This window comes from Rhinopithecus roxellana, chromosome 9 (assembly GCF_007565055.1).
Source record: "Rhinopithecus roxellana isolate Shanxi Qingling chromosome 9, ASM756505v1, whole genome shotgun sequence".
Classification (NCBI taxonomy): Eukaryota; Metazoa; Chordata; class Mammalia; order Primates; family Cercopithecidae; genus Rhinopithecus; species Rhinopithecus roxellana.
Window position 1 is genome coordinate 8,198,566 of NC_044557.1, and position 25,794 is coordinate 8,224,359.

At 41.2% G+C, this 25,794-nt stretch overlaps 1 protein-coding gene and 1 pseudogene across 4 annotated transcripts; both read right to left on the reverse strand.

Annotated features, from left to right (window-relative positions):
• Nucleotides 1-3,619: 3,619 nt before the first annotated feature.
• LOC104655203 lies at nucleotides 3,620-5,131 on the reverse strand (annotated as a pseudogene).
• Nucleotides 5,132-5,171: 40 nt separating this feature from the next.
• Nucleotides 5,172-25,409, reverse strand: GOLGA7 (golgin A7). Of its 4 annotated transcripts, none has more exons than XM_010354606.2 (6): nucleotides 25,261-25,409; nucleotides 24,912-25,044; nucleotides 17,989-18,141; nucleotides 10,449-10,550; nucleotides 9,351-9,413; nucleotides 5,172-6,578 (listed from the first exon to the last, which is right to left on the reverse strand). In XM_010354606.2, exons 2-5 carry the CDS (start codon nucleotides 25,020-25,022, stop codon nucleotides 9,366-9,368), a joined length of 414 nt encoding a protein of 137 aa, XP_010352908.1. In that variant the 5' UTR covers nucleotides 25,023-25,044; nucleotides 25,261-25,409; the 3' UTR covers nucleotides 5,172-6,578; nucleotides 9,351-9,365. The 4 variants fall into 4 exon arrangements, with proteins under 4 accessions (XP_010352908.1, XP_030793631.1, XP_030793630.1 ...); XM_030937771.1 differs by having other exon boundaries at nucleotides 9,351-9,418; XM_030937770.1 differs by having other exon boundaries at nucleotides 25,360-25,391.
• Nucleotides 25,410-25,794: the final 385 nt, after the last annotated feature.

Here is a 25,794-nt window from a genome sequence, read left to right on the forward strand (position 1 = left end):
TGGCCCCTCAGAGTGCTGGGATGATAGGCGTGAGCGCAGCCCCTACGATTTTGTTTTTGTTTTTGTTTTGAGATGGAGTCTTGCTCTGTTGCCCAGGCTGGAGTGCAGTGGCACGATCTTGGCTCACTGCAGCCTCTGCCTCCCAGGTTCAAGCGATTCTCCTGCCTCAGCCTCCTGGGTAGCTGGGATTACAGGTGCTTGCCACCACGCCTGGCTAATTTTTGTATTTTCAGTAGAGATGGGGTTTCACCATGTTGACCAGGCTGGCCTCAAACTCCTGACCTCAAGTGATCCACCCACTTCGGCCTCCCAAAGTGTTGGGATTACAGGCGTGAGCCACCGTGCCTGGCCTGGCCCCTAATTGTTAACTGAAGCACTCCTCATTTTAAAATTAGAAACGAGAATCACAGATGTTGGTTTTCAAGCACATAATCCTTCAAACATCTAAGAAAATAGAAACTGGACTAAGTAAAACATTTGTAGATTTTATGAGATAAACAAAGATATGCAAGTTGTGCACATGAATCCTTTCGTTGGGAGGAAAAAATCACGTCTGTGTTTCTCGGCCCTTGCACATCCCAGAATCTGGGCTTCTAGTTATGTTGTTTGACACTCGGCTGCTCCGTGAAGAGTAATTACCAAAACATTTTGAATACAAATTATTATCATTTCCTGGCAGTAAACAGGTCTGTTAAAACATGAAGCGAGAGAATATATACATGAACAGAAACAGAAAGATCAAGAACAACAGATACGGCAGCTAATAGGTGGATTTTTAGGTCTCTTTCTGCTTTTTTTTTTTTTTTAAAAGAACTCTTTCTAGGTGAAACAAAGAATTTCTTCAAAGATAGCTTATGAATCTGAAGATTAAAGATTTCACTAGCAAAGTAAAATGTGACAGCATAAAGTTAGATCTAAGTTACTAGGTCAATAAATCCTTTTATTGCTCAGATACTATTTTTTTAAAAACCCACAACATCCTACTAGCATAAACTTGTTTTCACTTGACGGTAACCCTTAACCAAAGATCTTTGGTAGTACCTAACTTGTAAAAACTATTTTGTTTTTTCAACAAAACAAATAGTTTTCTCAAAATGGAGGCTTAAAAGTGTAAAGTAGTAGTAGGCGTTAAGTTCCCACGGAGCTTCCTGGTTGCAGGCAGAATTTCACAGAACTTCGTATTTGCAGCATTTGAGGTACATATATGGGAAGAACTTAGGATATGATTCAGAAGAGCCAAGATGTTTCTTTTGGTTCTGTAATTCTGTGCCTACTCATTTTGGAGCAAAATACATGTATTGCTGTACCCCTAACAATCCTAGCATGTAGGTGGTCCACAATCCGCATTTTAGCATTCCCAACAATCCACAGCAATGGGATGTTATTCAGATGTTTGCCGTTCTCTACACATTTCCAAGTTTTGAGTACAGTACTGGAGAGTACCATCACAAAGCCATTTATTCCAGCTCTTGGGAGTGGGGTAGAATAAAATCGTTCACACTGACACCCTTGCACATTAAAGCTGGTCACTGTGTAATGGTTATAGTCATCGATGTTCATCCTTCCAGCAAGCACACGAGGACGGGGATCACTTTGGCCTGTTTCAGTTGGTGTTTGCACTACAGAGTAGTCTCTGGTGATGTTACACTACAAGCCTGCTTGATTCATTTTATCTAATGAGTGAGAAGCACCTTTTTTCATATTGTTCTTGTAACTTTGATTTTACGTAGAGAAATTCAGTAGCAAGAACTCAAATGAGTACCAAGTATGGTTTGTGATTTATTAGGTCCTTAGAGAATTTTGAAAAGTGGAAATTATCTGAAAATAAACTTTTATCAGAAGACTAAGTTAAAAGAATTAAGGAGAAATAGACTTCTAAGTTTTTCAGTTTCAATCATAGCTAGATTTAACGTTACACAGAGAATAATACAGGACAAAGTATGAGCAGAAGACTTATTTATTATTTACACTACCCAACTCAGAGGTTTCGATGCAATTCCTTTCCTTTCCCTGGGAATTCCTCATCTAGAATTAAAGGGCATTGGGATCCTCAAGGGTACTTATCTCCAGGCAAAAGTCCACTCTATTGGAGGTTAAACCACAGATACCTCCTCCCAGTTTTAGAAGACTTTACCAAGGGAGCACACAAATCACTGCCTATCAAAAGCCAGACAAACACTGCACTAATCCAGGTGTAGCACCGTAATTCTGTTCTGATGTTAATGACCTGATGGGTCAACTTACCTCTTATTCATTTATTCATTTTACAAATATGTGAGAGCTAAGTATCTATAGCACTGTGTATGAGGATGCATGGAGTGTGGGGTGGACGCAAGGGTAAGTAGGAAACCACCTCTGCCCTCATGGAATGTACAGTCTCCTTTGTTGGGAGGGGGAAGGAAGCTGGTGAAGGGGAGAGGAGGTAAGTACATAAATCACATATGGCACTAATACTCTGATTTCCTTTGACATTAAAACAAATAACAAAAAACAAAGCATGTTACTCCTTGGAAACTGTAGCTTTAACTTATGCTAGGGGCCAGGGCTAAGTGGAATACGGAAGACATTTAATTGAGGTGTTATGACCTCTTTTTTGACTCCTGGCTATGTTATTATTATTTACTATGAGTTTCACTGGATAAGGAGAGACACTGAACATTTTAAAATAGGAAAATAAGCTTACAAAAGAAAGTTGGAATATGGACTGTAACTTCTAAGTTGTTAATTTTCTACAAATCTACCTTATTTAAAAGGAAAGGAGTCTGGGCTGGGCGCGGTGGCTCACACCTGTAATCCCAGCACTTTGAGAGGCTTAGGCCAGCGGATCACCTGAGGTCAGGAGTTCTAGACCATCCTGGTCAATATGGCGAAACCCTGTCTCTACTAAAAATTGCACCACTGCACTCCAGCCTGGATGATAAGAGCGAAACTCCGTCTCAAAAACAAAAACAAAACCAAAAAACGGAGTCTGTATTTGGATTGTTTGTAACACAGTGCTTGAGGGGATGAGTAGCCCATTTGACATAATGTAACCATTACGCATTGCATGCCTGTATCAGAACATCTCATGTACACCATGAATATAGACACCTATGTACCCAGAAAAATAAAAATATAAAAAAAACCCCACACTGAGTCATCAGGTGATCCAAGATAGTAACAATAACTGTGATGCCTTTTTCCTAATGAAACATTCAATGTCTTATTTCTTTAAATACGTTTTTTAGGCCAGGCATGGTGGCTCAGACTTGTAATTCCAGCACTTTGGGAGGCCGAGGCAGGCAGATCACCTGAGATCAGGAGTTTGAGACCAGCCTGGCCAACATGGTGAAACCCCATCTCTACTAAAAATAAATTAGCTGGGCATGGTGGTGGGCGCCTGTAATCCAGCTACTCGGGAGGCTGAGGCAAGAGAATCACTTGAATCCAGGAGGTGGAGTTTGCAGTGAGCCGAGATAGTGCCATTGCACTCCAGCCTGGGCAAAAAGCAAAAGTCCATCTTAAAAAAAGTAAGTACATTTGTTAATTATCATGGACTATTCCTTGATTTTTTTTTTTTTTGACCTCTGAGCTTTTTATTGGCCTCTTGCTCCCCAAAGGGTACCCTGCTTCTGCTGGCTTAATGTCTCAGAACTTTGGTGTCACTGGTCTCAGACACCACTTTGCTATCCACTATCCGGCGGGTTGGTCTTTTGGATGGTTTGCATGGAGTGGCTGCTGTCCAGGGCATCACCAAGATTGAGGCCCTCACTGTCTTCCAGCAGGCGGCGGTCGGTGGCGATCTCAGCCTCCAGTTTGACTTTGATGTTCAGCAGGTCCTCGTACTCCTGGACCTCGCGCTGGCCCTCTGCCCAGGTCTGTGCCAGCTTCGACTCCAGGTGCAGCAGGATTCCATTGAGCTGCTCCATCTGCAGGGCATAGCGGGCCTCCACCTCCCTCAGGCTGTTCTCCAAGCTGGTCTTCAGATCTCTCATTGAGTCCAGGTTGATCTCCAAGCACTGGACTGTATGTCTCAGGTCTATGAGTGTCATCTCAGCACCTCCAACCTTAGCAGACTGAGTGGTGACCACTGTGGTCCTCTCCTCAATCTGCTGAGACCAGTACTTGTCTAGCTTGTCTGGGTTCCTCCGAGACAGCTCGTCCTATTGGGCCCTGATGTCTGCCATGATCTTGGCGAGGACTTGAGATTTGGGGGCATCTACCTCCACGGCCAACCCAGAGTTGGCAATCTGGACTTGCAGGTCTTTTACTTCCTCTTCGTGGTTCTTCTTCATGAGAAGCAGTTCCTCAAGAGCCCCCATCTCTGTCTCCAGCTGCAGCGGAGTGACATTGGTGTCATCAGTGACCTTGTGGAGCCCATGGACGTTGCTCTCCACAGACTGGTGCATGGCCAGCTCTGTCTCATACTTGACTCTGAAGTCATCAGCAGCAAGATGGGCATTGTCGATCTGCAGAATGATGTGGACATTGTCCACAGTATTTGCAAAGATCTGAGCCCTCAGGTCCTTGATGGTCTTGAAGTAATGGCCCCAGTCTCTGACATGGGGTCCCTTCTCCAGATACTCCTGGATTTTGCTCTCCAGCCTCCAGTTCTCGGTCTCCAGGCTCCTCACTCTGTCCAGGTAGGCCAGGTGGTCGTTTAGGCTTTGCATGGTCTCCTTTTTGTTCTGGATGTCCCCCATTCCGGCCAAACCCCCAGCCATCCCTGTGGCCAGGCCCCCAGACCCCAAGCCGCACCAGAAACTGGTGGACCAGGACATGGAGATCCGGAAGCCCAAGCCCCTAGTGCCTGCATAGATGTTGGCCGTGCTGCTGACCAGCCGGGTGCCACAGCTGGGTGGCTGGACAGAGCCCAGGGACTGGGAGTTGGTGGAGAAGGTGGAGCGAGTGGTGAAGCTCATGCTGTCCAGGGAAGAGAGCAGGAGGACAGGACTCAGGCTTTTTAAACGACTACTCCTTAATTTTTACTTGCAATATACCTGCTCTTGTAAGACAAAGCAGGTAAGAAATTGAGAGGTGTGACATAGAAATGTTGTTTATTTTAAAACGCTAAGCTACATTGTATGGTACACTACTACAATTCTAGTATTATCTGCCAAATTTACTGTCCTATCACTTACCACTTTACCATCATTTACCACCAAATCCCACCAAATATGACACAGAGATAATTTGTTTAAGAAAAGTTTTATTAATGTGTTAATATTTCAGCAAAATTATTGCAATGGGTTGAAAAGGCAGACACACACTATTACAGGCTGTAAAGTAACAAATGAGTTTTACACAATTAAAATATTAAACATACTTACGGTATTTGCTGAATGACTAACAGACCCATAAAAGAAATTAAATCTGAAAGACGAAATCCAGTATTAGCACCTACAATATCTCTGACAGTGAAACTTTTAATGGTTTCCCTCTTCTAATGTATTTTTAAACCCTCTCCCAAATACAGTGCTCTCAAACCCCAAGGATAAACGAAAGGCATAAGCAGCCCCGATCCTAGGAATGTACAGCCAAAAGCAGAGCTACAGATAGGACTCAGACTTGAGAGTTCTACTGAGAAGTAACTTACTGTACTTGAGCCAATCGTAAGATTTCTGTGCACTGAATACTGTATATGAGAAAATTCTGTGAGTCATAAGGTTTGCCGTAGGGATAGTTAAAAATTAGTAATATACAGTATTATTCCTATCAAATTTTTTTCTCATAAGTTATATTTATAACAAAACTATAATTAAAATATTTTTTATACCTGCTTATTCCATATCCAGGGACACAGCAGGAACACCTATGTGTTTGATGGTTTGGCATCCACTTTATTGTGCTTACTGATTTTTGTGATGAACAAGCAACACGCACCACATCTTTCCAACATTCAAAGTAATGCAACAATGACATCAAATTCTCCAAAGAAATAACTGGAAATTGCATTAAATACTGCTTTAATTAGGAATAATTGCTCTAATAAAACAAATAACATTATACATTATTTTTTTCAAGGAGCTTCGGTTTGAGGAATTGAATAGTAGAAACAGATCTTAAGATTTGAGTCATGGTAAAACCGGTAATTCTTTGAAATCTGGGAGATGCATTAGCAAAACGACAGCCACAGCCAACCCTCACCAAAATCCTGGAGAAAAGCATTTTATTAATTTAGGGCAACAAGATAGAACACTGGCGAAGATACGGCTTGTTGAGGTCTAAAGCCACCTGAGAAGCTGGCCCAAGGAATGAAGAGAACCAATGGCACGTACTGGTGGCAGATAATAAGCTTTGCATTGGGCTAACCAACTGTGTTTTATTAAACGGCTTTGAATTAAAAAAAGTGAAATGCTTCATTGTGTTTTCTCAGAAACTAATCAAAAGATTACAGAGTCCTACACAATTTGGAGACACAAAGTGGATGCTGAGCGACTAGAGGTCACCCCAGGTGTGGAATTTTAGAAAGTGAGTCCTTGGAGTAAATGGCACCGTGGCTCTGGCAGCAGATAGAAAGGAATGATGCTCTGGAGAGGAGGTAGGGACACTCTGCGGTCGGCCAGTGGATACATGAGGGGCCCGGCTGGAAGTGGGATCTGTAATTAGAGGGAGAAGTAAAGGTTTGAGAGAGATGCTGAAAGTAACTTGTAAAATCATTTTTCTTCCATCAACTGATATGAGCATATAACATGTGGTCTATGTTCTACTAACCCAGGATTTTATCTACTAAAATATCTTGGTACCATTTGTCTAAATGAGTCTACAGCTCAATAGTCTACAAATCTAAGTCCTAGATATTCAGATCTCTGACCAAGCACATCACCACGAAGCCAGGCTGCCTTGACTGCTGTCTACTAGCTGTTCGTCCTTGGGCCAGCAACTTAAGTTCTCTCTGCCTCGGCTTCCTCATCTGAAAAACAGGGATAACAATATCTACCTCACAGGGTCGTTGTGATGATTAAAATTAAGCATTCAGAATAGTGCTGGCACAGATGTGCCAACAAACATTAGCTGTTTTTATTATCACTAGTTATGATGGAATAATCATGTATTCCATTTTATATAAAGATGGCAATTTTAATCCAGAGAAAACACCAGTGTATGTAACAATAAGAATGTGATAATAAAGATACATGCAAGATATTATAAAAATTAAGCTTAAAGATAAGTATTTTTGTTTAAAACTCCTTATAAAAATTGGCCGGGCGCGGTGGCTCAAGCCTGTAATCCCAGCACTTTGGGAGGCCGAGACGGGTGGATCGCGAGGTCAGGAGATCGAGACCAACCTAGCTAACACGGCGAAACCCCGTCTCTACTAAAAAAAAAATACAAAAAACTAGCCGGGCGAGTTGGCGGGCGCCTGTAGTCCCAGCTACTTGGGAGGCTGAGGCAGGAGAATGGCGTAAACCCGGGAGGCGGAGCTTGCAGTGAGCTGAGATCCGGCCACTGCACTCCAGCCTGGGTCACAGAGCGAGACTCCGTCTCAAAAAAAAAAAAAAAAAAAAAAAAAAAAATAAAGGCCATCCTCATGTTTGTGTAGTCTTTTGTTAAGTCATTAATTCCCACATATTACTTCAAATTGCAGACACCTTGCAGACTGAAGAAAAATGGAAGAATTGAATAAATTATGCTTAGAGTTTCCTCCCCTTTCCCAAGATCTCAGTCCACATTACATCCTGAACCTTGGGAACACCTAACTCCAAAAACGAAATTGTGTTGAACAAAAATATCTTCATTCATGAAAAATGGTATCCAGAAGTTATTAATATAAATCTTTCCCATTTCAAAATTCTAGTTATTTGAATATTGATAGATTAGCTTCTGGTGTGTAATTGCTCAAACCCCATACATCAGAAAAACACATGATTACACAATAGCTGCAAAATGAGTCATGACAAATGGGCTGTGCCAAGTCATTGCAGCTGCAACCGATATACAAACCATGGCATGGAACAAAAGCCACACAGAAGGTCACTGGTTTGAGAAGTATCAGTTTGAAAATTGTCCATGAGAAAGTGTATGGACAAGTAACACTAAGTGTTCCAAAACAAAGCCTTTTTAAGGAAACACAGCATACGGCAGAGGATGTCATGATTTAGATCTTTGGCTTTCAGGAATTCAGGTGACACATTCACTAGTGCTAAAGAAGGCAGCTCTGGAATGTTGCATGGCTTGCAGGATTGAATAAATTATACAGGAGCAGACAAAATGTATTTTTTTTTTTTTAAGCATTGAAAAAGAAGAGAAGGGGATAAACCTCTAGAATTATCTGATGAACTCTTCCTTTTCTCCATGTTCCTGCTGCTGCAAGTACTGAGAGCAAGTATGGTATACAAGACAGGGGTTTTATGGTCAATCAGACTTGGGTTCATATCCCAATACTCGTTAACTGTGTGATTGTGAAAACATCATGTAATCTATTTGTATCCGAGTTTGCTCATCTATAAAATGGGGAAATACTTTGTAGGGTTCTTATGAGGTTCAGAAGTACCATTTGTACAATACCAGGCACATAGTAGGTGCCCTCAAAATGGGAGCTGTTATTAATGTTGCCCTAGGAAGACATATGTCGGCTTTGGTACACTCTGTATCTGTGCTATTACTTAGTGACAGATACCTGTAAGCACAGTCAACCAGAAAAGTGCAGCAGCAGAACACTTTCTGTAGGAAGACCACGTAACTGAAATTGGCAGAAATAGTGAAGTGCTACTTCCTGTCACTTAGAAGGCTATGCTAAAGTACTTACGGATTCAACATGACTCTGCCTACAGATTCTTATTAGTATTAATTTGTTTCTTACTCATTAAAGGGCAGTATCTGGATATTTAAGGACATTAACACTTTAAACAAAGGAATGAAATTAATGTTTCTACTCAGTAGGTAAGGTTTCTTCCACAGGGGTCTGAAGCCACTTAAATATAATAAATGAAACATTCAGAATCTCCCCACTCCCCTCCGAAATGTTCCCTTTGCTTATTAAAGCCATTTGTCATACAGGTAGACATCTCTGAACTCATTCTTATATGCAAAACCCACGTATTTATATGCCTATGATAGTTTTGAAATATTAAAACAAGCCAAGTAACTGCCATCCCCCATTCCCCCACCAAAGTAACAACAAAACCAGTCTGAACACAATACAGCAGGAAAAAAATCAGAATTAAATTCTCTATCACCAAACAGAACTTGGGCCGAATATACATTTTAAGTATCAAGCTAATAATACGGTGACTAGCTTAAGCTAACACAGCAAATATACCGCTATTTAACTGCGTGATTTAATGATTTATTTACCATGCGGGGAAGAATATTTATGCATCCTCTAAACTTGCAAAAGCTGCATACAAGCCATATCATTTCATATTTACCTTTAATTCTATGGTTTATCTTCCACTGCTCATGCCTCTGTCTTCATAAATGGTAATTTCAATCTAAACAGCATGGCTGTTAAGAAAACACACTACAGGACACAACACATAAAGGGGACTTGGCAAGGTGAAGGGTGTGATCCGCAGACTTTGCTTATTTTTCAATTATTAAACTTTTTTCCTACTTGTTTGCTTTCTCCAATTTGCTGAATATTTTAAGAAATGTAATTACTTATAGCCCACGTATAGTTCCTTCCCAAACACCGATGATTTATGTTTTGAAAACAAAACAAATAAATTCTGAAAAGGATGCTTTATTTGTAGAATTAGGGAGTTCTTAACTGAGAATCCATGGAGGTAATGAATTCAGGGATTTAAAAATACCCTGAAATTATATGAGAACTTTTTTCTTGGGAAAGGGTTCATGGCCCCTGAAAGTTTAAGAACTATTGTTGCAGAGTATAATAAAACTGCTGAAATTATTATCAGCTGGAAGGCCTGGGATTATGTGACCTAGGTTTTTAAAAAAATTTATTTACCCATTACTCCAGTTATCAAGCTAAATTAGTTTTTTGCAATTGTATTTACCAAATTCACTTAGTGATTTTCAAAGCTTATTGCCTCTAAAAATATGCACAGTATGTCAAAGGTAATGAAATTATACATCTGGCAGCTGTAACTGATTTCAACTAGTCAGATGAACCCATGAAACTGCAATTCATTTGGATGACAAGTCTCACCACACATTATGAGTTTATCCATTTCAAAGGGGCTTCAGGTTCAGGGTTTCTGCAGCTGAAATGCATTACTCAAACCACCCCCCGTTATTACTACAAGATGCCCTCAGAACCACCAGGAAGGATGGTGACCAGAATAGTAAACAAACCACAGAGACTTGCACCATGCAATGGAAGGAGGGACATGCTTTAAAATAAAAAATGTTGGAGACAGGGGGTTTACAGTAGGTATGCAATTCACACAGCAACTACCTAGGACAAATACAGGATGGGAGTTAAATTCTCTCTAGCCGATGCCAAACAATATCAACATTTTCTTGTTATAAATATTTAGACTTTCTGGTCCGAACTAAAAAGATACAACTCGCAGTCCTCGCTCAATGGGGTCTGTCAGGAGGAGGCCTTGTGGAGCATAGATCTTCTCATTCTGCTCTTGAATGTATTTGGAGACTTTCTTCAAAACCTGACAAAAAGAAACACCACAGCTTTTTACAAACTTTATCAGATTTCCCTTTAAGTGTTAGTGAGATCTCAAAATATTCAGGCAGTGGGAATTTGTTTTCAAGGCAAATCACACAGATATTCACATGGTGGAATACAGCTGTGATTACTTGGCTCACAGGAGTTGCATATGACATATAGCAAAGTGTGAGGGACTCTTCCAGTCAAAAATATCTTCAACGCAATGCAAATAAATGCAAAAGCATACAACGGCACGGTGAGAACCAACTCCCTCCTTCCTACTTCCCAGTCACCTCAATCCTGCATGTGGAGAAACACACAGATGGCTATATACACAATGGCTGCTCATGCTTCTCTTTTCCTATTCATAAAGTGCTGTTAATGTGACATCTTCTAAAATCAAGGACAGTTCTTGGCCTTGACTTTTACAAAACTTAAAGGACTGCTTCTCTCCTTTGTACATGTTCATCAATTTAAAGTAATGATAAAAGGTTGGCTTATAACAAAAGGTAGCCCCATTCTTTCAAAACTAAAAAGTTTATTTCCTTTGCAGAGCATGTGGGCATTAGCTGCCAGGGAGTTTCTGATAAATACAAGTGTCTTATGTCATTTCCATGACTGCATGTAGTGCTATTCTGCAGTTTGCTCATTTCCTAGACAGCAACCTCAATTTATAAGTTTAGTATTAAGCTTGTAAAAGTCAAAGCAAATGTAGACAAAAACCAGATAGGATACAAAGGAACTTCTGGAAATTGCCAAATCTCCAGCTTTAATAAGGGCAATTCTGAGACAGATAAGCTAGAAGAAAATAAATCTTAATAGCTACATCCAAAATCAAAGAGTTACATGTTTTATTTCAGGCTCGAAGTCATCATAACTTTTTTCTGGCTCTAATGTTCAAAGAGGCTTTGATCCAGTTCTTCAAATTACTATGTATTTCCCTAAATTCACACTATTAGCAAATGATAAAGTCACAAATGTGATCACAACTTAAAGGGAAAAAAGAACTGTATGAAAATAAAGTTGGAAATTAAGCAATGATTTAAGTGTGCCTTATATAACGTACAGACCAAACTAACAAATTAGGATGTCACAATTTAGATGCTTTGGTATACACTGATTGAGAATTTAAAACTCTACCTGTTTCATATAAAGAATTTTCTAATTGAGGAAAACTAAACAGTTTATTCAAGTTTTTTGGGGGGATAAAAAAATCTCATCTCATGTTTTATGCTTCTTTAAAAGAGCGTAAGATTATTGAAAGAACAATCTGCATGGTTCTTATGTAATAAATTAGGAGTACTATTTCTAAAGAAAAGATTTGTTTTTTTCATCTAATTACCTGAAGCAATGCATGTATCATTCTCCTATTTTCAGCACTCAAAGAATTTGAGCTGTGCTTGGTTTTTATGAGCAAAAAAACCCCTTAGGCACTATCTTCACATCAGAGTTTGTCAATCATCCTAAAATAATGAATAGAAGGAAGTAGCCCATAAAGGTGCCCAACTAAGGCCTCTCAATCTTCTCTCCAATTTCCTTCTCAGCTCACCTGCCAGAATTGGAAACTGGAGACTCAGTCTCCCTTCACACCAGTCCATTAATACTAAGGAAGACACTCAGAAAAATGCCTGCATGGCTGGTTTCAAAGAAAGGATTCCTTCAGAACAGCTTTCCGTCTCCTTTCTCTGAGTACAAGTTACGAGCAAAGAAATAGCAACAGCATTCTTTTATTTAGTTCAAGTATAACTTTGTTGGGCAAGTTTTCTGTTTTTTTTTTTTTTTTTTTTTTTTTTTTTAATAAACTTTAGTAATATTGACATGCACTTGGGTACCAGTTCAGAAAGAAAACAATCAGTTTTCCTTTTTGTGTAAGCTCTAAATCTTCTTATACTATTGTGGTGAAGGCAACACTCTCCTTAACAAGATGCTTTAAAACTCTTAGTCTCAAAATAAAAATAAAATAAAAATTAAAACAAACAAACGATAAAACTCTTAGTCTCTTTAATAGCGGAAAAGCATTAGTATATGTAAACTCATACCACAATCTCAGAAAGGACAAAGCGCCATTCTCACCCCCAAGAAATCATATGTTGACATTTTATTCACACTTTATTATTTTTGGTAAATCAATGTCAAAGTAAACCATAATATTTAACAAAGTTATCTGTCACTCTCAAATCCTCAACAAAACTTCAATTTGTATAATATTTACAAAGCGAAACACAATCAAACCTTGGAAAAAACTACTGTCCTCCCTGAGGATATTCAACTGGAGAAAGCCTTCCAGACCTTCAAGAAAAATAGCCTGATTGAGGCTAAGTAACACTACATCTTACTGTTTTCAGAACATATCCAAGTTCTCTCCTGTGTTCCTTCTAGACATTCTGCACATAGGCAGAAGGAATGTTTTCTAGTTCATGAACAAGGCAGAGAGATACTGAGAGGAGAACGTTCCACGAGCCCATTTGTTCCCTAATTATCATGGGTAGCAACAATAGAGAAATAACACTGAAGTCTTTATCTTCATTTTAAATCAATAAATAGCACATTATAGGGAAAAATGCATGATTGTTCTAGTGAGTTTTAAAAGGCCTATTTACAATTTCAAAACATTTAACACACATGACAAAGTATAAGCACTGTTATATTTGCTTACTGTTTGTAGACTAGGAATTTCGGTGTTTAAAACAATAGAGACTAAATGACTCAACCCCGTCCTTTCGTAAGTAGAAAATAATAGCACAAAAATTCCTGAGAGACAAACTGGGAAAGGGAGAGGGCAACTGTGCTTACATTTTAATCATTTTATCGAAACACAAATACACACTTCTATTAAAAGTATAGGTATATCATATCTTAACTATGATCATTCCAGTTATTAATTTTGCACAATCTAGTTATCCGTGTTCACTTTCTACAAAATATCACCTATTTTTAAAATGTGGCCATGCCTTAAATTTGGTTTCTGGATTAATTTTATTTGGTCTTTACTTGCTTTATAATATTTGCTCTATAAAAAGAAAAGGGCCTTGCTTAGACCTATAAAATAGGACCTTACACAATGTCTACAAATCCAAGCTAAAACACATATTGGGATCAACCAATTTCCATTGACTTTCTGGTATCGAGGACCATCTTCCAAGATTTCATAATTGGAAGGATTTTAATTGAGAGCTAAGTATTTTCAGCACCCAAACAAACTAGCAGCTGACTAAAAGATTACTTATACTTGAAAATAAAAAATATATGTGAGTTCACAAATATCTGATTAAAACTTACATAGGTAACTTCATTTAAAATCTATCTTGGCTGGGCACAGTGGCTCATGGCTGTAGCCCTAGCACTTTGGGAGGCCGAGATGGGAGGATCACTTGAGGCCAGGAGTGCAAAACCAGCCTAGCCAACATAGTGAGACCCCATCTCTAGTTTTTTTTTTTTTTTTTTTTTTTAAAGTAATAAAGGCTGGGTGCTGGGTGCAGTGGCTCACGCCTGCAATCTTAGAACTCTGGGGGGCCAACACAGGTGGATTACTTGAGGCCAGGAGTTCGAGACCAGCCTGGTTAACGTGGTGAAATTTCATCTCTACTGGCACAAGAATCACTTGAACCCAGGAGTTCAAGACCAGCCTGGTCAACGTGGTGAAACTTCATCTCTACTGGCACAAGAATCACTTGAACCCAGGAGGTGGAGGAGTGGGATCACACCACTGCATTCCAGCCCGGGCGACAGGGCGAGACTCTGTCTCAATAATAAAAAAAAAAAAAGAAAAAAGAAAAAAAAATCAACCTCAAGAAAACACTGTTTATTAAGCACTAACCACATGTGAAGAAAATTATTAATTCTAATATCCATTTTACAGTTGAGAGAATTCAGAGAGATTAATTTGTCCAAGATCTCATAATTCGTATAAACTGACTAGCACCCAATTACTAATTTCTTTTTACAAATGACATCAGTTACTTCTATTTCAGCAAATATACTTTGACAAATACAATTAAAATTTTATCAACAAATGTAATGACAACTCAAACCTTTTAATATTTCACTAAGCATGAATAAAATACTCAAGAGGTGTGCTTCTACCTTAAATTAGCAATATTATGGACTTCTGTAAATAGCCATTCTGGATGATAAAGTTTCTACCCATACGAATTCAGCTTTACCCTCCCCTCCTACATTCATGCTGACTATCAACATATCCCTTGGAGCTGGTCACCTCTTTGCACCTCCCCTTCTCCCTTCCCAGTCCAGGCTATCTCACTCTTGCCTGGACTTCTGTGGAGCTTCCTCACTTGTTTCCCTACTTCTATTCTTATGCCTTTTTACCACAAAGCAAAGAGATCTCTTTAAAATGAAAATCTTGCTGGGCACAGCAGCTCATCCCTTTAATCCCAATACTCTGAGAGGCTGAGGTGGGAGGATCGCTTGAGCCCAGGAGTTCGAGACCAGTGTGGACAACACAGTGAGACCCTGTCTCTATTACAAAAATAAATAAAATGAAAATCTGATCACATCACTCTCTTGATTAAATACTTTAAGTAGCTTCCCACTTGCACTAAAACTAAAACCTATACTTCGTTCCATGGACTAGGCACTCCAAGCTACAGCTCCTGCTTACCTCTCCAAATCCACCTCCCATCATTCTCTGCCCCTCCTCTCCTGTGCATCACCTTCTCTCAGTTCCCAGGGTCCATCAAGCTCTCTGGGCCTTTATGTACGTTCATCTTTCTGCCTTAATGCCCCAGACTTTTCATCCTTCATGCAACAGCTTAAATGTCACCACCTCAGAGGCCTCTTTTGACCACACACCCTAGATTAGGTCCTGCCTATTATTTTCTACCACAGGCCAGTTTGTTTCCTTCAAGGCACTTATCATAATGTGTAATTTTGTTGTCTTTATTTCCTTGTTATTGTCAGCTGTCACCACTTAATTATGAACTCCACGAGGTCAGCAACCATGTTTGTCCTGTTTGGTTATGTGCCAGCACTTTGCTTAGCACATAGTAGGCTTTCCAATAGTTACTGAGCAAACAAATCCCCTGAGCCTTCACTCACTGAAAGTATTAGAGAGGAGATACACTGAAACAGACTGAAAGCTGACACTGAGCCTTGATAATTTCTGATTTTGAAAGTTAAACAGGAATGAAAGCTTCTCTGTGTGGTATTGATATGGAAGGGAAGAGCATGGTCCCTTTAAAGGATACAGAAGCAGGCAGGTAGGGAAGTGCTGGGTGGAGAAGGGCATGGTCCTTGGCTAGCACTCCACCTCCAGGCCTGTGCTCAGTAGGTGAAGACAGGCATTTTTGTTTTCCTGCCCAAACGCTGTAAGTCCACCCTGGCCTGTCATGCCCCCATCCTGTGCCTATAAAAGCCCTGAGACCCTAGCAGGCAGGCAAACAGGCGGCTGGATGTCGAGAGGTGAACATTCGTGGAGGAACACATAGGTGGTGGCTGGATGTCGAGAGGAACACACTGGCGTAGGAGCACACTGGCACACTGGTAGGCCATCAATCGGCAGAATCACGCAGAGTTTGGCCAGGATGGTCGGAGAAGAGTTCGGTCGTTGAGCAGCCTGACTCCAGGGGAAAACCATCTCCCTTCTGGCTCCCCCATCTGCTGAGAGCTACTTCCACTCAACAAAACCTTGCACTCATTCTCCAAGCCCACATGTGATCTGACTCTTCTGGTACACCAAGGCAAGAACTCTGGGATACAGAAAGCCCTCTGCCCTTGCGATAAGGCAGGGGTCTAACTGAGCTAACACAAGCCGTCTATGGACAGCTAAACTAAAAGAGCACCCTGTAACATATGCTCACTGGGGCTTCAGGAGCTGTAAAACATTCACGCCTAGACACTGCCGTGGGGTTGGAGCCCCACAGCCTGCCCATCTGTATGCACCCCTAGAGGTTTGAGCAGCCGGGTACTGAAGAAGCAAGTCACACCCCCATCGCACACCCTGCAAGGGGGACAAGAGAACTTCTCCTGTTTCAACATGGGGAAGGATATAAATAACTATACTTAAATAGACTTGTTTATATGAGATGGAATTATAGTAACAGGATGGTAATGAAGAATACAACAGCATTTTCAGCCAACAGCTCCAAAAACTTTAGCTGCAACTATATGCACTCTCCACTACATGGAGTATAAGACATTTCTATCAGATGCGGTATGATATATTCTTATAGCATTTCGTTTTCTGAGCACTGTTAGAATTTAGTGATATACCAGGGCTTACCGTGATTAATTTACAGTCATTTATTTAACATACATTCAATGAGTGCCTGATATACCCAAGGCATGGTGTCAGTCATGAACAGTGATACAAAATGGTTAAGGCATTGTCCTCAAGAAAAATACATACTTGAAAGGCAAATAAGACAAGAACATAAACTGCTACATTCCAAAGAAGAGTGAGGCAAGTGCCAGAAAACAGATACAAATAAAATGTAGGGACACAAGAGAAGAGAAAGAATTCTGACTAAAATAGAGAAAAAGTTAGATGAAAGTGACACCTAAGGGACTGGTGGTATTTGAACCTGGGAAGATAGCATTCCAGGTGGAGGAGAACCACAGTGGGTATGTTTGCTGACCAGTGAGGGATAGAGTTTAGCTGAGGGAGAAAGTAAAGGAAGGAATGGGAGGCAGCGCTGGAAAGGTAAGCTGAGGTCAGCTTGAGCAGGGCCTTGAACTTTACTTAGTGGTAAAACACGGGAAGCCAGGGAAGGTCTCTGACTTGGCAGAAGTAGTAAGGGAAGTAAATCTGTGTTTTATAAAAACAGCAGCAGATAATTTAGAAAAGCAAAAGGAGGGAAGAAATGAGACAAGTCACACTATTTCAATAGTCTAGGAAAGACAGAATAAGGGCATAACGTAGGATAGTGGCAGAGGAAATCACAAAAAGTGAATGACTGTGAAAATGAAAGATATTACAGTCTTTGAAAACAGATTAATTTTTCCCTCTTCTTCATCCCTCATGCCCAAAGATGGTATTGAAAAGACAGGGGTGCTACTGACAAAATGGGGAGGTGGGAGGTTTGACTTCTGGTCATCTTAAGTTGGGAAATAAGCAATTCAGGAGATAGCAGCCAACTGGAAAAAGAAGGTAAGAACTCAGGTGGGAGAAGAGAGTGACATTTAGGGAAATAAAGTAAAAACATTCCCAGAAAGCTAAGTAGGAAGAGAACATAAAGATTTTCTACACTCTTCTTAAGTGTAGGCCAGTCTGAACATTGACACATCAACTGCAAGTGGACATACCAACTGTAACCTGTTTTGAAAGACTCAGGACTATGTGCCTCTGTACATCGGAACACAATTTGAATGACAAATGCCCCTAAATATTTTACAGCAACTATCACTGTGTAAGCATCAATGTGTAATAAACTTGCCTTCTTCATGATTTTAAGAGATTTTTGTGAAAACAAAAGTAGCGTTACCTTCTCATAATGAGTTTCCATGCATAGGAAGATGGTATATGCTGTTAAACAAGCCAAACAACCTTCAAGATATGACTGGCCACCAAGCTTCTCTGCTTCTGCATAAAGGTTATTTAGAGTTCGAACTGTTTCTTCAAACTGCTGCCTATCAATCTGTAGAGAAGAAAGAATTTAAAAATAAGTTTTGGAAAAAAAAATCAACTTACTAATGCATGCTATCAATAATGTATCTTGTTTTGTCACCATTCTTAGCCACTAGTTGACAATTTTTTTGGTGATTAAATCTGGGCCTAAGTTACCAAAACTGCTTAGTTTGTCTAATTTTATCCCTCTATAAATACTGGATAGCTTCAAGGCTCAATAAGGTACTTCTTTATTCTTTCTACTAAATTTCAAGTAACTCTGGACTTTGTTCCTCTTTCCATTCATTTAGATTCACATTTACTGAGCACCTACTATCAGATACTATGAAAAACCTCAAGATAAAGCACTGTCTCAATCTTCAAGTTTATGCAAGCAGAACAGGTATGTAAACATAAAAATGCAAAAAGCTGGCCAGGCGCGGTGGCTCACACCTGTAATCCCAGCACTTTGGGAGGCCGAGGCAGGCAGATCACGAGGTCAGGAGATCGAGACCATCCTGGCTAACACGGTGAAACCCCGTCTCTACTAAAAATACAAAAAAAATTAGTCAGACGTGGTGGTGGGTGCCTGTAGTCCCAGCTACTGGGGAGGCTGAGGCAGGAGAATGGCGTGAACCTGGGAGGCAGAGCTTGCAGTGAGCTGAGATTGCGCCACTGCACTCCAGCCTGGGCGACAGAGCAGGACTCTGTCTCAAAGAAAAAAAGAAAAATGCAGTAAGCTGACAGGGTACTATCATATAGGCAAATAGTGGGGGCACAAAAGCAAGGAGATATTCCCTTTATCTGGGAAGGGCAGGTAATCTTAAATTGAGTAAGTAAACACTGGAATTTACTAGGCAAAAAAGTGACATTTTAGCAGAAGGATCAAAAGGCATAGGTTCTATATTCTGTTTACTCAGTCTATCTCTTTTGAAGCAATTCTCCTGTTACTAAATAAGGTAAAATTTGTTAAGGTAAAATCTCAAGCTAATACACAATTTTTCACATCAAGTCATTCATTCTTATTACCTCTATTTGGTGACACCATTATCTTAAATTTACACTAATACTACTACAGGTTGAGCATTCCTGATTTAAATTCTGAAGTCAGAAAGGCTCCAAAATCTGAAACTTTTGAGCACTGACATGACACCACAAGTGGAAAATTCCACACCTGACCTCATGTGAGGGGTCACAGTCAAAATGCAGGTGCACAACACATAGTTTATTCAGTGTCCCCAAGGGAAAAAGACCCTTCCAGTCCCCGTCAGCTGCCATGTACCTTTTCCATGCACAGCCAGATTCTCCCATGCAAGCACGCTCACAAAAGGTGGTAAGATGGTTCCATGTACACACACTTTGTCTCATAAAGTCATTTAAAATATTGTATAAAATTACCTTCAGGTTATATGTATAAGGTGGATATAAAAATAATGAATTTCATGTTCACACTTGGATCCCAACCCCAAGATATCTCATTAGTATAAACAAATATTTCAAAATCTAAAAAACCCCCAAAATCTGAAATACTTCTGGTTCCGCATATTTCACATAAGAAAGAACCTGTACTGTCATCCATTGTTTCACTCCATCATCTGCTTTTACTTTATTCCTCCAATATTACTTTACTGTCTTCTAATAGTACTTTGTATAACAGATTTCAAATTTTGCTACTTCATCCCAGGATTTTCAAGGCCCATTAGGAGAGCATTCATCCAATACTGCCATTATCTGTCTGTACTCTAGGCCTTCTCTTGCATAAGGATTTCCTTATTTCTAAAATTAGTAAATACTTACATATGAATTCTTTCTTTTATGAAGTCTTTATTTAAAGACTTTTTTTGTTTGGCTTTTTTTTTTTTTTCCCTTTCCTGGTCTCTGCGAACCTATTAAGTCTTTCTTTATGATAGAAATAGACTCAGAAAAAAAAAAAAATTAGGCTAGAGACGAAACCTCGTCTCTACTAAAAATACAAAAACTAATAGGGAATGGTGGTGCACGCCTGTAATCCCAGCTACTCGGGAGGCTGAGGCACAAGAATCACTTGATCCTGGCACCAGAGGTTACAGTAAGCCAAGATTACGCCACTGTACTCCAGCCTGGGTGACAGAGTGAAACGCTGTCTCAAAAAAAAAAAAAAAAAAAAAAAAAAAAAAAAAAAAAGATTGGCTAGGGTACTCAGTCTAGTACCCTAGACTGAGCTAGTGGCATGATGGCTCATGCCTGTAATCCCAGCATTTGGGAGGCTGAGGTGGGTGGATCACTTGAGCTCAGGAGTTTGAGACCAGCCTGGGCAACATGGTGAAACTCTGTCTCTACTAAAAATGCAAAAATTAGCCAGGCGTGGTGGTGCATGCCCATAGTCCCAGCTACTTAGGAGGCTGAGGTGGGAGGATTGGTGGAGCCTGGGAAGTGGAGGTTGCAGTGAACCAAGATCTCACCACTGCACTCCAGTCTGGGTGACAGAGTGAGACTTTGTCTCAAAAAGAGAAAAAAAAAAAATCCTCAACATACAGTATGAGCCTTACTATTCCCAAGAACATAAACTTTTTTTTGAGACAGAGTCTCCTGTGTCACCCAGGCTGGAATACAGTGGTGCAATTTTGGTTTACTGTAACCTCTGGTGCCAGGATCAAGTGATTCTCGTGCCTCAGCCTCCTGAGTAGCTGGGATTACAGGCGTGCACCACCACTCCCTACTAATTTTTGTATTTTTAGGAGAGACGAGGTTTCACCATGTTGGCCAGGCTGGTCTCAGACTCCTCGCCTCATGTGATCCACCCCCCTGGCCTCCCAAAGTGGAGGGATTACAGGCATGAGCCACCTGCACCTGGCCCCAAGAACATAATCTTTCAAAGTGTAAAAAATTCATGACCATCCTTAAGCTATGACAATTCTTTAAGTCAGAAGCAGTTGTTGTCATTGTTTTGTCCATTGTGTGGCAAATGTGAGGAGTCAATGAGCTAGTGGCATGCATGAATTTAATGTAACCTTAATGTGGTCTTGGCTCGACCCATTTTTCAAAAGGAGTTACTTTAAATTTCCAGGAATATTAGAGATTTGGACAAAGGCTAGGTGGGTCAAGACGGCCTTTAAGTGCAGGCGCAGTGTTTCTTCACTGAGCTACCCCTTGAAGATGTGGTGTCAAGGCTGGTCATCTGGGAAACTGTCAGAGTTCTCATTCACGAAAACAGACTGAGGAGAGCTCAGCAAACAAAAATGGTAAGCTGTTATGTTCACCTAATTATGCCTTCAGTTTGCCCAGTGATAAGTCCACAAAAGTCTAAATAATTCCAATCACATTTGATGTGCTTATAAGTCATTGAATTATTTATGTTTCTTTACAATACAATTCAAAACCATGGGATTCAACCCAGAAACATCTTATTTCTTTCATATTAGAATTACTATTCATCCAGGAAACCCTAATTATTATTATTTTTTAAGTTTAGAGACAGAGTATCGCCATGTTGCCCAGACTGGTCTTGAACTCCTGGCCCCAAGTGATCCTCCTACCTCAATCTCCAGAGCAACTGGGATTACTTGGGTGCAAACCACCATGCCCAGCCAGAAACACTAATTCTTATGCGTTATTCTGAGACTACAATGCCTTATAGGATAGAGGTAAATCATACGTCAGTTAAACAAATAAAAAAAAAGGTTAATAAAAAAAGAAAAAAAAAGGATAAATGGTTAAAGTAAATGCCAACACATTTTTGAAAGGTTATTTTAAAAAAGGGAAATAAAGGGTAAAAATCACAGACGGCATCAGTAAAGGCAAACAACAAACTTCACAAGAAAGGGTTCAAGAGAACAAACGTTGGCATTTGTCTCTCACTACCTTTAGGTTATGAAAAACAGTGGCCAGTGTTCTCCCTTAGGTTCCTGGACACTGATACAGGAGCTCTATCAAAATTTAGATATATGAGAAGTCAGAGCCAAATAAAATTTGGACCCACAAACACCAAAAGTCAGAATGGAAAGAGAAATCAGGCTCATTTTCCCAGAATTTTTGTTTCATGTTGAACTACATAGTAGAAAGCATGGTGAAGCCTGCAGTGATCACGTATCAAGGGTGGCAGGTCAAAGGTAATTACTAACCAGATGAGGAGACATATTTTTAAAGGGAAATAAGGGAACAAATGCCTCAATTACAGTTCACTCATTCTTCTACCCAGACCAAGGGTAACTAAGATATCTGTATTTTGGCTAATGAGAATAAAGCTTCCTTTAAGGAACTGTTCTGGCAACAAATCGCTTAAGCATCAAAGTAGTACATTCTAAAAGCCAGCAGAGAAAATGAACTTGTTAACAGACAGAACCTATCCTACTCCCAAATTAAAGGGCACAAATGTGTGTGTATTTTTTAAAAAATGCTTTAAAATAACACAGAACACTTGCACATTAGTCTCTTTCTCTATTACGTTGCCAAGTGTGATGTTCTCACAAAAAGAAAATCAGCTCCAACGGCAGAGCAATCAGTAAAATTTCTAGGGTAAGTAGTAGAGAAACAGAAACCTTTCAATTTTTCATCAAAGCAAGGAAAGTTTAAACCTATAATTTAAATTTAATCTCAACACACACACACACACCCATACACACACAATCAAAGCTTTTCTAGTGGTTTAAAGCATAAACTAGTGTTTTAACCCAAACATTTAAAAAGAAAAAAGAAATCCAAAGGCACAATTGAATAGTGCCATGTAACATTCCATATAGTACTCAGTACCACAGGCAGTTCTGGGCTATATAGAGTCAAAGAGGTGAAAGGACTCCAGAATTTAGAAACATCAATTTCCTGAGAAGAATCAGTGGAGCACTGTAACTACATTGTGCTTTTGTACTTAGGTTACAAAATAAAGGCTCTGCCACACACAGAGTGGAAGGCTAACGTCTGATTCTGCGTACACACATTTAGCTCAAATATGAGGTGTAAGTGTTGCTTTAAAACCTTAAAGCAAAGGAATCTTTAATGTCCAAATAATGGTGGTTAAAAAAAGAATACTTTATATTCTGATTTTGAAGTACATAAATTGTATGTCATAATCTCCATGAGAGGCTTAAAAATAAAACATTTGATTGATTCCATGTAAATCTTTTTATTTTATTTATTTTTTGAGACACAGTCTTGCTCTATCGCCCAGGCTAGAGTACAATGGCATGATCTCGGCTCACTGCAACCTCCGCCTCCCAGGTTCAAGAAATTCTTCGACTTCAGCCTCCTGAGTAGCTGGGATTACAGGTGCCCGCCACCACACCTGACTAATTTTTGTATTTTTAGTAGAGATGGGGTTTCACCATGTTGGCCAAGCTGGTCTTGAATTCCCGACCTCAAGTGATGCACCCACCACGGCCTCCCAGAATGCTGGGATTACAGGCGTGAGCCACCGCGCCTAGCCTGATTTCACATAAATCCTAACATGTAAAACACATCAACTGTGATGTTAAATTATTTTAAAACAACATTCAGTAGCTCTAACCAACTGGCCACTTGCTGAATTTCTACCTCTTCAAACCACTGTGGATAGTTCCACCTACTGTCACGCTGAGTTAACTCATAACATAGTTGACAAGATACTGCAGCATTTAAATGGCATTTCAGAAACAAGTCACCTCACCATATTTTAAAGGCATATTTGATCAATCTGCAATTCAAGAAACATATTTGGGCCACTAACCTGCCCATGGTTATGTCAAACTGAAGGAAACTATAATGGATCATTGTTGATTTCCCAACCATGGCAATCAGGCAGTGCAACCCACCTCACTGTAAACTGTCTGTAAATAACTGCTACACATTTCTCTACACAGACTCATCCACACCCACTTATCCCATGACCAGCATCCCTCAGTCCCACACCCAAGGAATGCCTAATCACCTCTCAGGCCCTCGCCCTCCCTGTCACAGAGGAGGGAGCCACAAAACCTGCTTCCAGCTAACCAGAAATTGATCCCTGAACAGGAAACACAATCTACATGACATGGGTCAAGACCAAAAGAATCTTTGGTTGAGTGTACATATGTGGGCACGCAAAAACACAGGCAGGTACGCACATACTCCATTACCTCTACAAGATACAATGATTTTTTAAAAAAACGTTTTGCTAAGTCTGAAGGGGAAGCAAATTCCATTCTTCCATTTTTGCATGCAATGCCACCCAAAGGACCTACATCCTGATGACCATTTTGATATGCAAGACAAAACAAGTGGCTCCCAGTGAATGCGACAAGTTTAAGGCCTTGTTCTGAGATATTTTCCTGTCCAGGCCTATCTAACGCTCCACGTCTTTAAGGTTCCAAGAAAGCCTGAATGCACCGCCTGGCAATGCACCTAATAAACCCTTTCAGTCAAACAGTGTGGACAGCAGAGAGGCAGCAAACACCAGTTATGAGAATGATGATGATTTATCTTGCGCGGAGAGGTAGGAGGATATAGCTTAAAACCTGGTGACTGAAGTGGCCTGGAGCCTCAGGAATTGGCTCAACGCTGCCGACAATAACCCGGGGTGGGGATTTGAGGGAGTGCAGCAGAGGAAGGCTGCTGGATCCAGATTCCCGGCACCGAGCAACAAAGTTCCATAGAGTCGTCAACCCCGGCGATCGGCCTATATTATTCTTCCTCCTCCAAACACCTGTCTTGCTTAGTGGCTCTCTTCTTACACCTTTGGCTAAGGCCCCTTCTGTGCCTGGCCCTCCCCAGAACTGCTGGATCCTCAACGGCCCAGTTGTCGCCCACACCCCTCCCGTCCCCGGTGAGTCTCTCTCCCTCGCCAGAGCAGGCGTGGGGAGTCAGGTTGCGTACCCGGTTCTCCAGCTCCGCGGGGAACTTGGTCTGGAACTGGCAGCGTGTGCCACTGCTGTAGTCTCGCTGAATGAACACCTTTCCGGACACCGGCGCCTGCTGCGGCCTCATGGCGAGGATTGGACACCCCGCGCTGCGGGGTCGGGGGAACACCAACCGCGGGTCAGAGAACCGGCCTGGACCCGGGACTCCGACCCGCCAGTCCCTCGCCCCCACTCGCCGCCCAAAACAGCCCAAGGCCTCCTCTGCCCCGCTCCCCTTCACCCATGCTGTCACCGCGGGCCTTAGCTGCCGCCTGGCCCAGGCCCCGCGCCCCCCAACAACCCGGTTCGGCCCGGGAAACACAAACCCGCCTCCTCTGCCCTCCAGCTGCTGTCGCGCCGCCTTCGCCGTCACTTACGTCCTGCCGCAAAAAGCCTCTTCCCCGCCCCTCAGCTCGGCCTCTTACCTCAAGTCTGGGACCCACCCTCTCCTCCGGCCGTAAAGCCACCCTGCTGAGACTGCGCGCTGCGGGGCTAGGCCGAGGGAGGGAAACGCTGTGGGCGGGGCCAGGGCGGACCCCGCCTTCCGCCCTCGGAGATTGTATCCGGAAGGAGAGAGGCGGGGCGAGCTGTGGGGCTGCGGCAGTCGCGAGCGCGCGGGGTTGTGAGGGACTAAGTTTCCCGGCTGTGTCACTTGTGGCAGCTGGTTCCCGATCGCTGATTGTGAGGGGTTATTTTCGTTCTTGATTGGACGTCGCAACTTACGTGTGGGTTGTGCCACTCATACATAAAACGAAAAACAAAACATAAAGAAAAAACAACACCCCATCCCCAAACCCTCAAACACCAACTGCTCATCGTGTTCAGAAGTAGAAAGGCTCTGGGGATGGATCCATTTGGTC

Coding starts and splice junctions, on each gene's coding strand:
- GOLGA7 (XM_010354606.2), bottom strand. CDS start 25,022: ATGAGGCCGCAGCAGGCGCCGGTGTCCGGAAAGGTGTTCATTCAGCGA. Junction 18,142..24,911: donor CCGCGGAGCTGGAGAACCGG/GTACGCAACCTG, acceptor TCTTCTCTACAG/ATTGATAGGCAGCAGTTTGA. Junction 10,551..17,988: donor TGGAAACTCATTATGAGAAG/GTAACGCTACTT, acceptor TCTTTTTGTCAG/GTTTTGAAGAAAGTCTCCAA.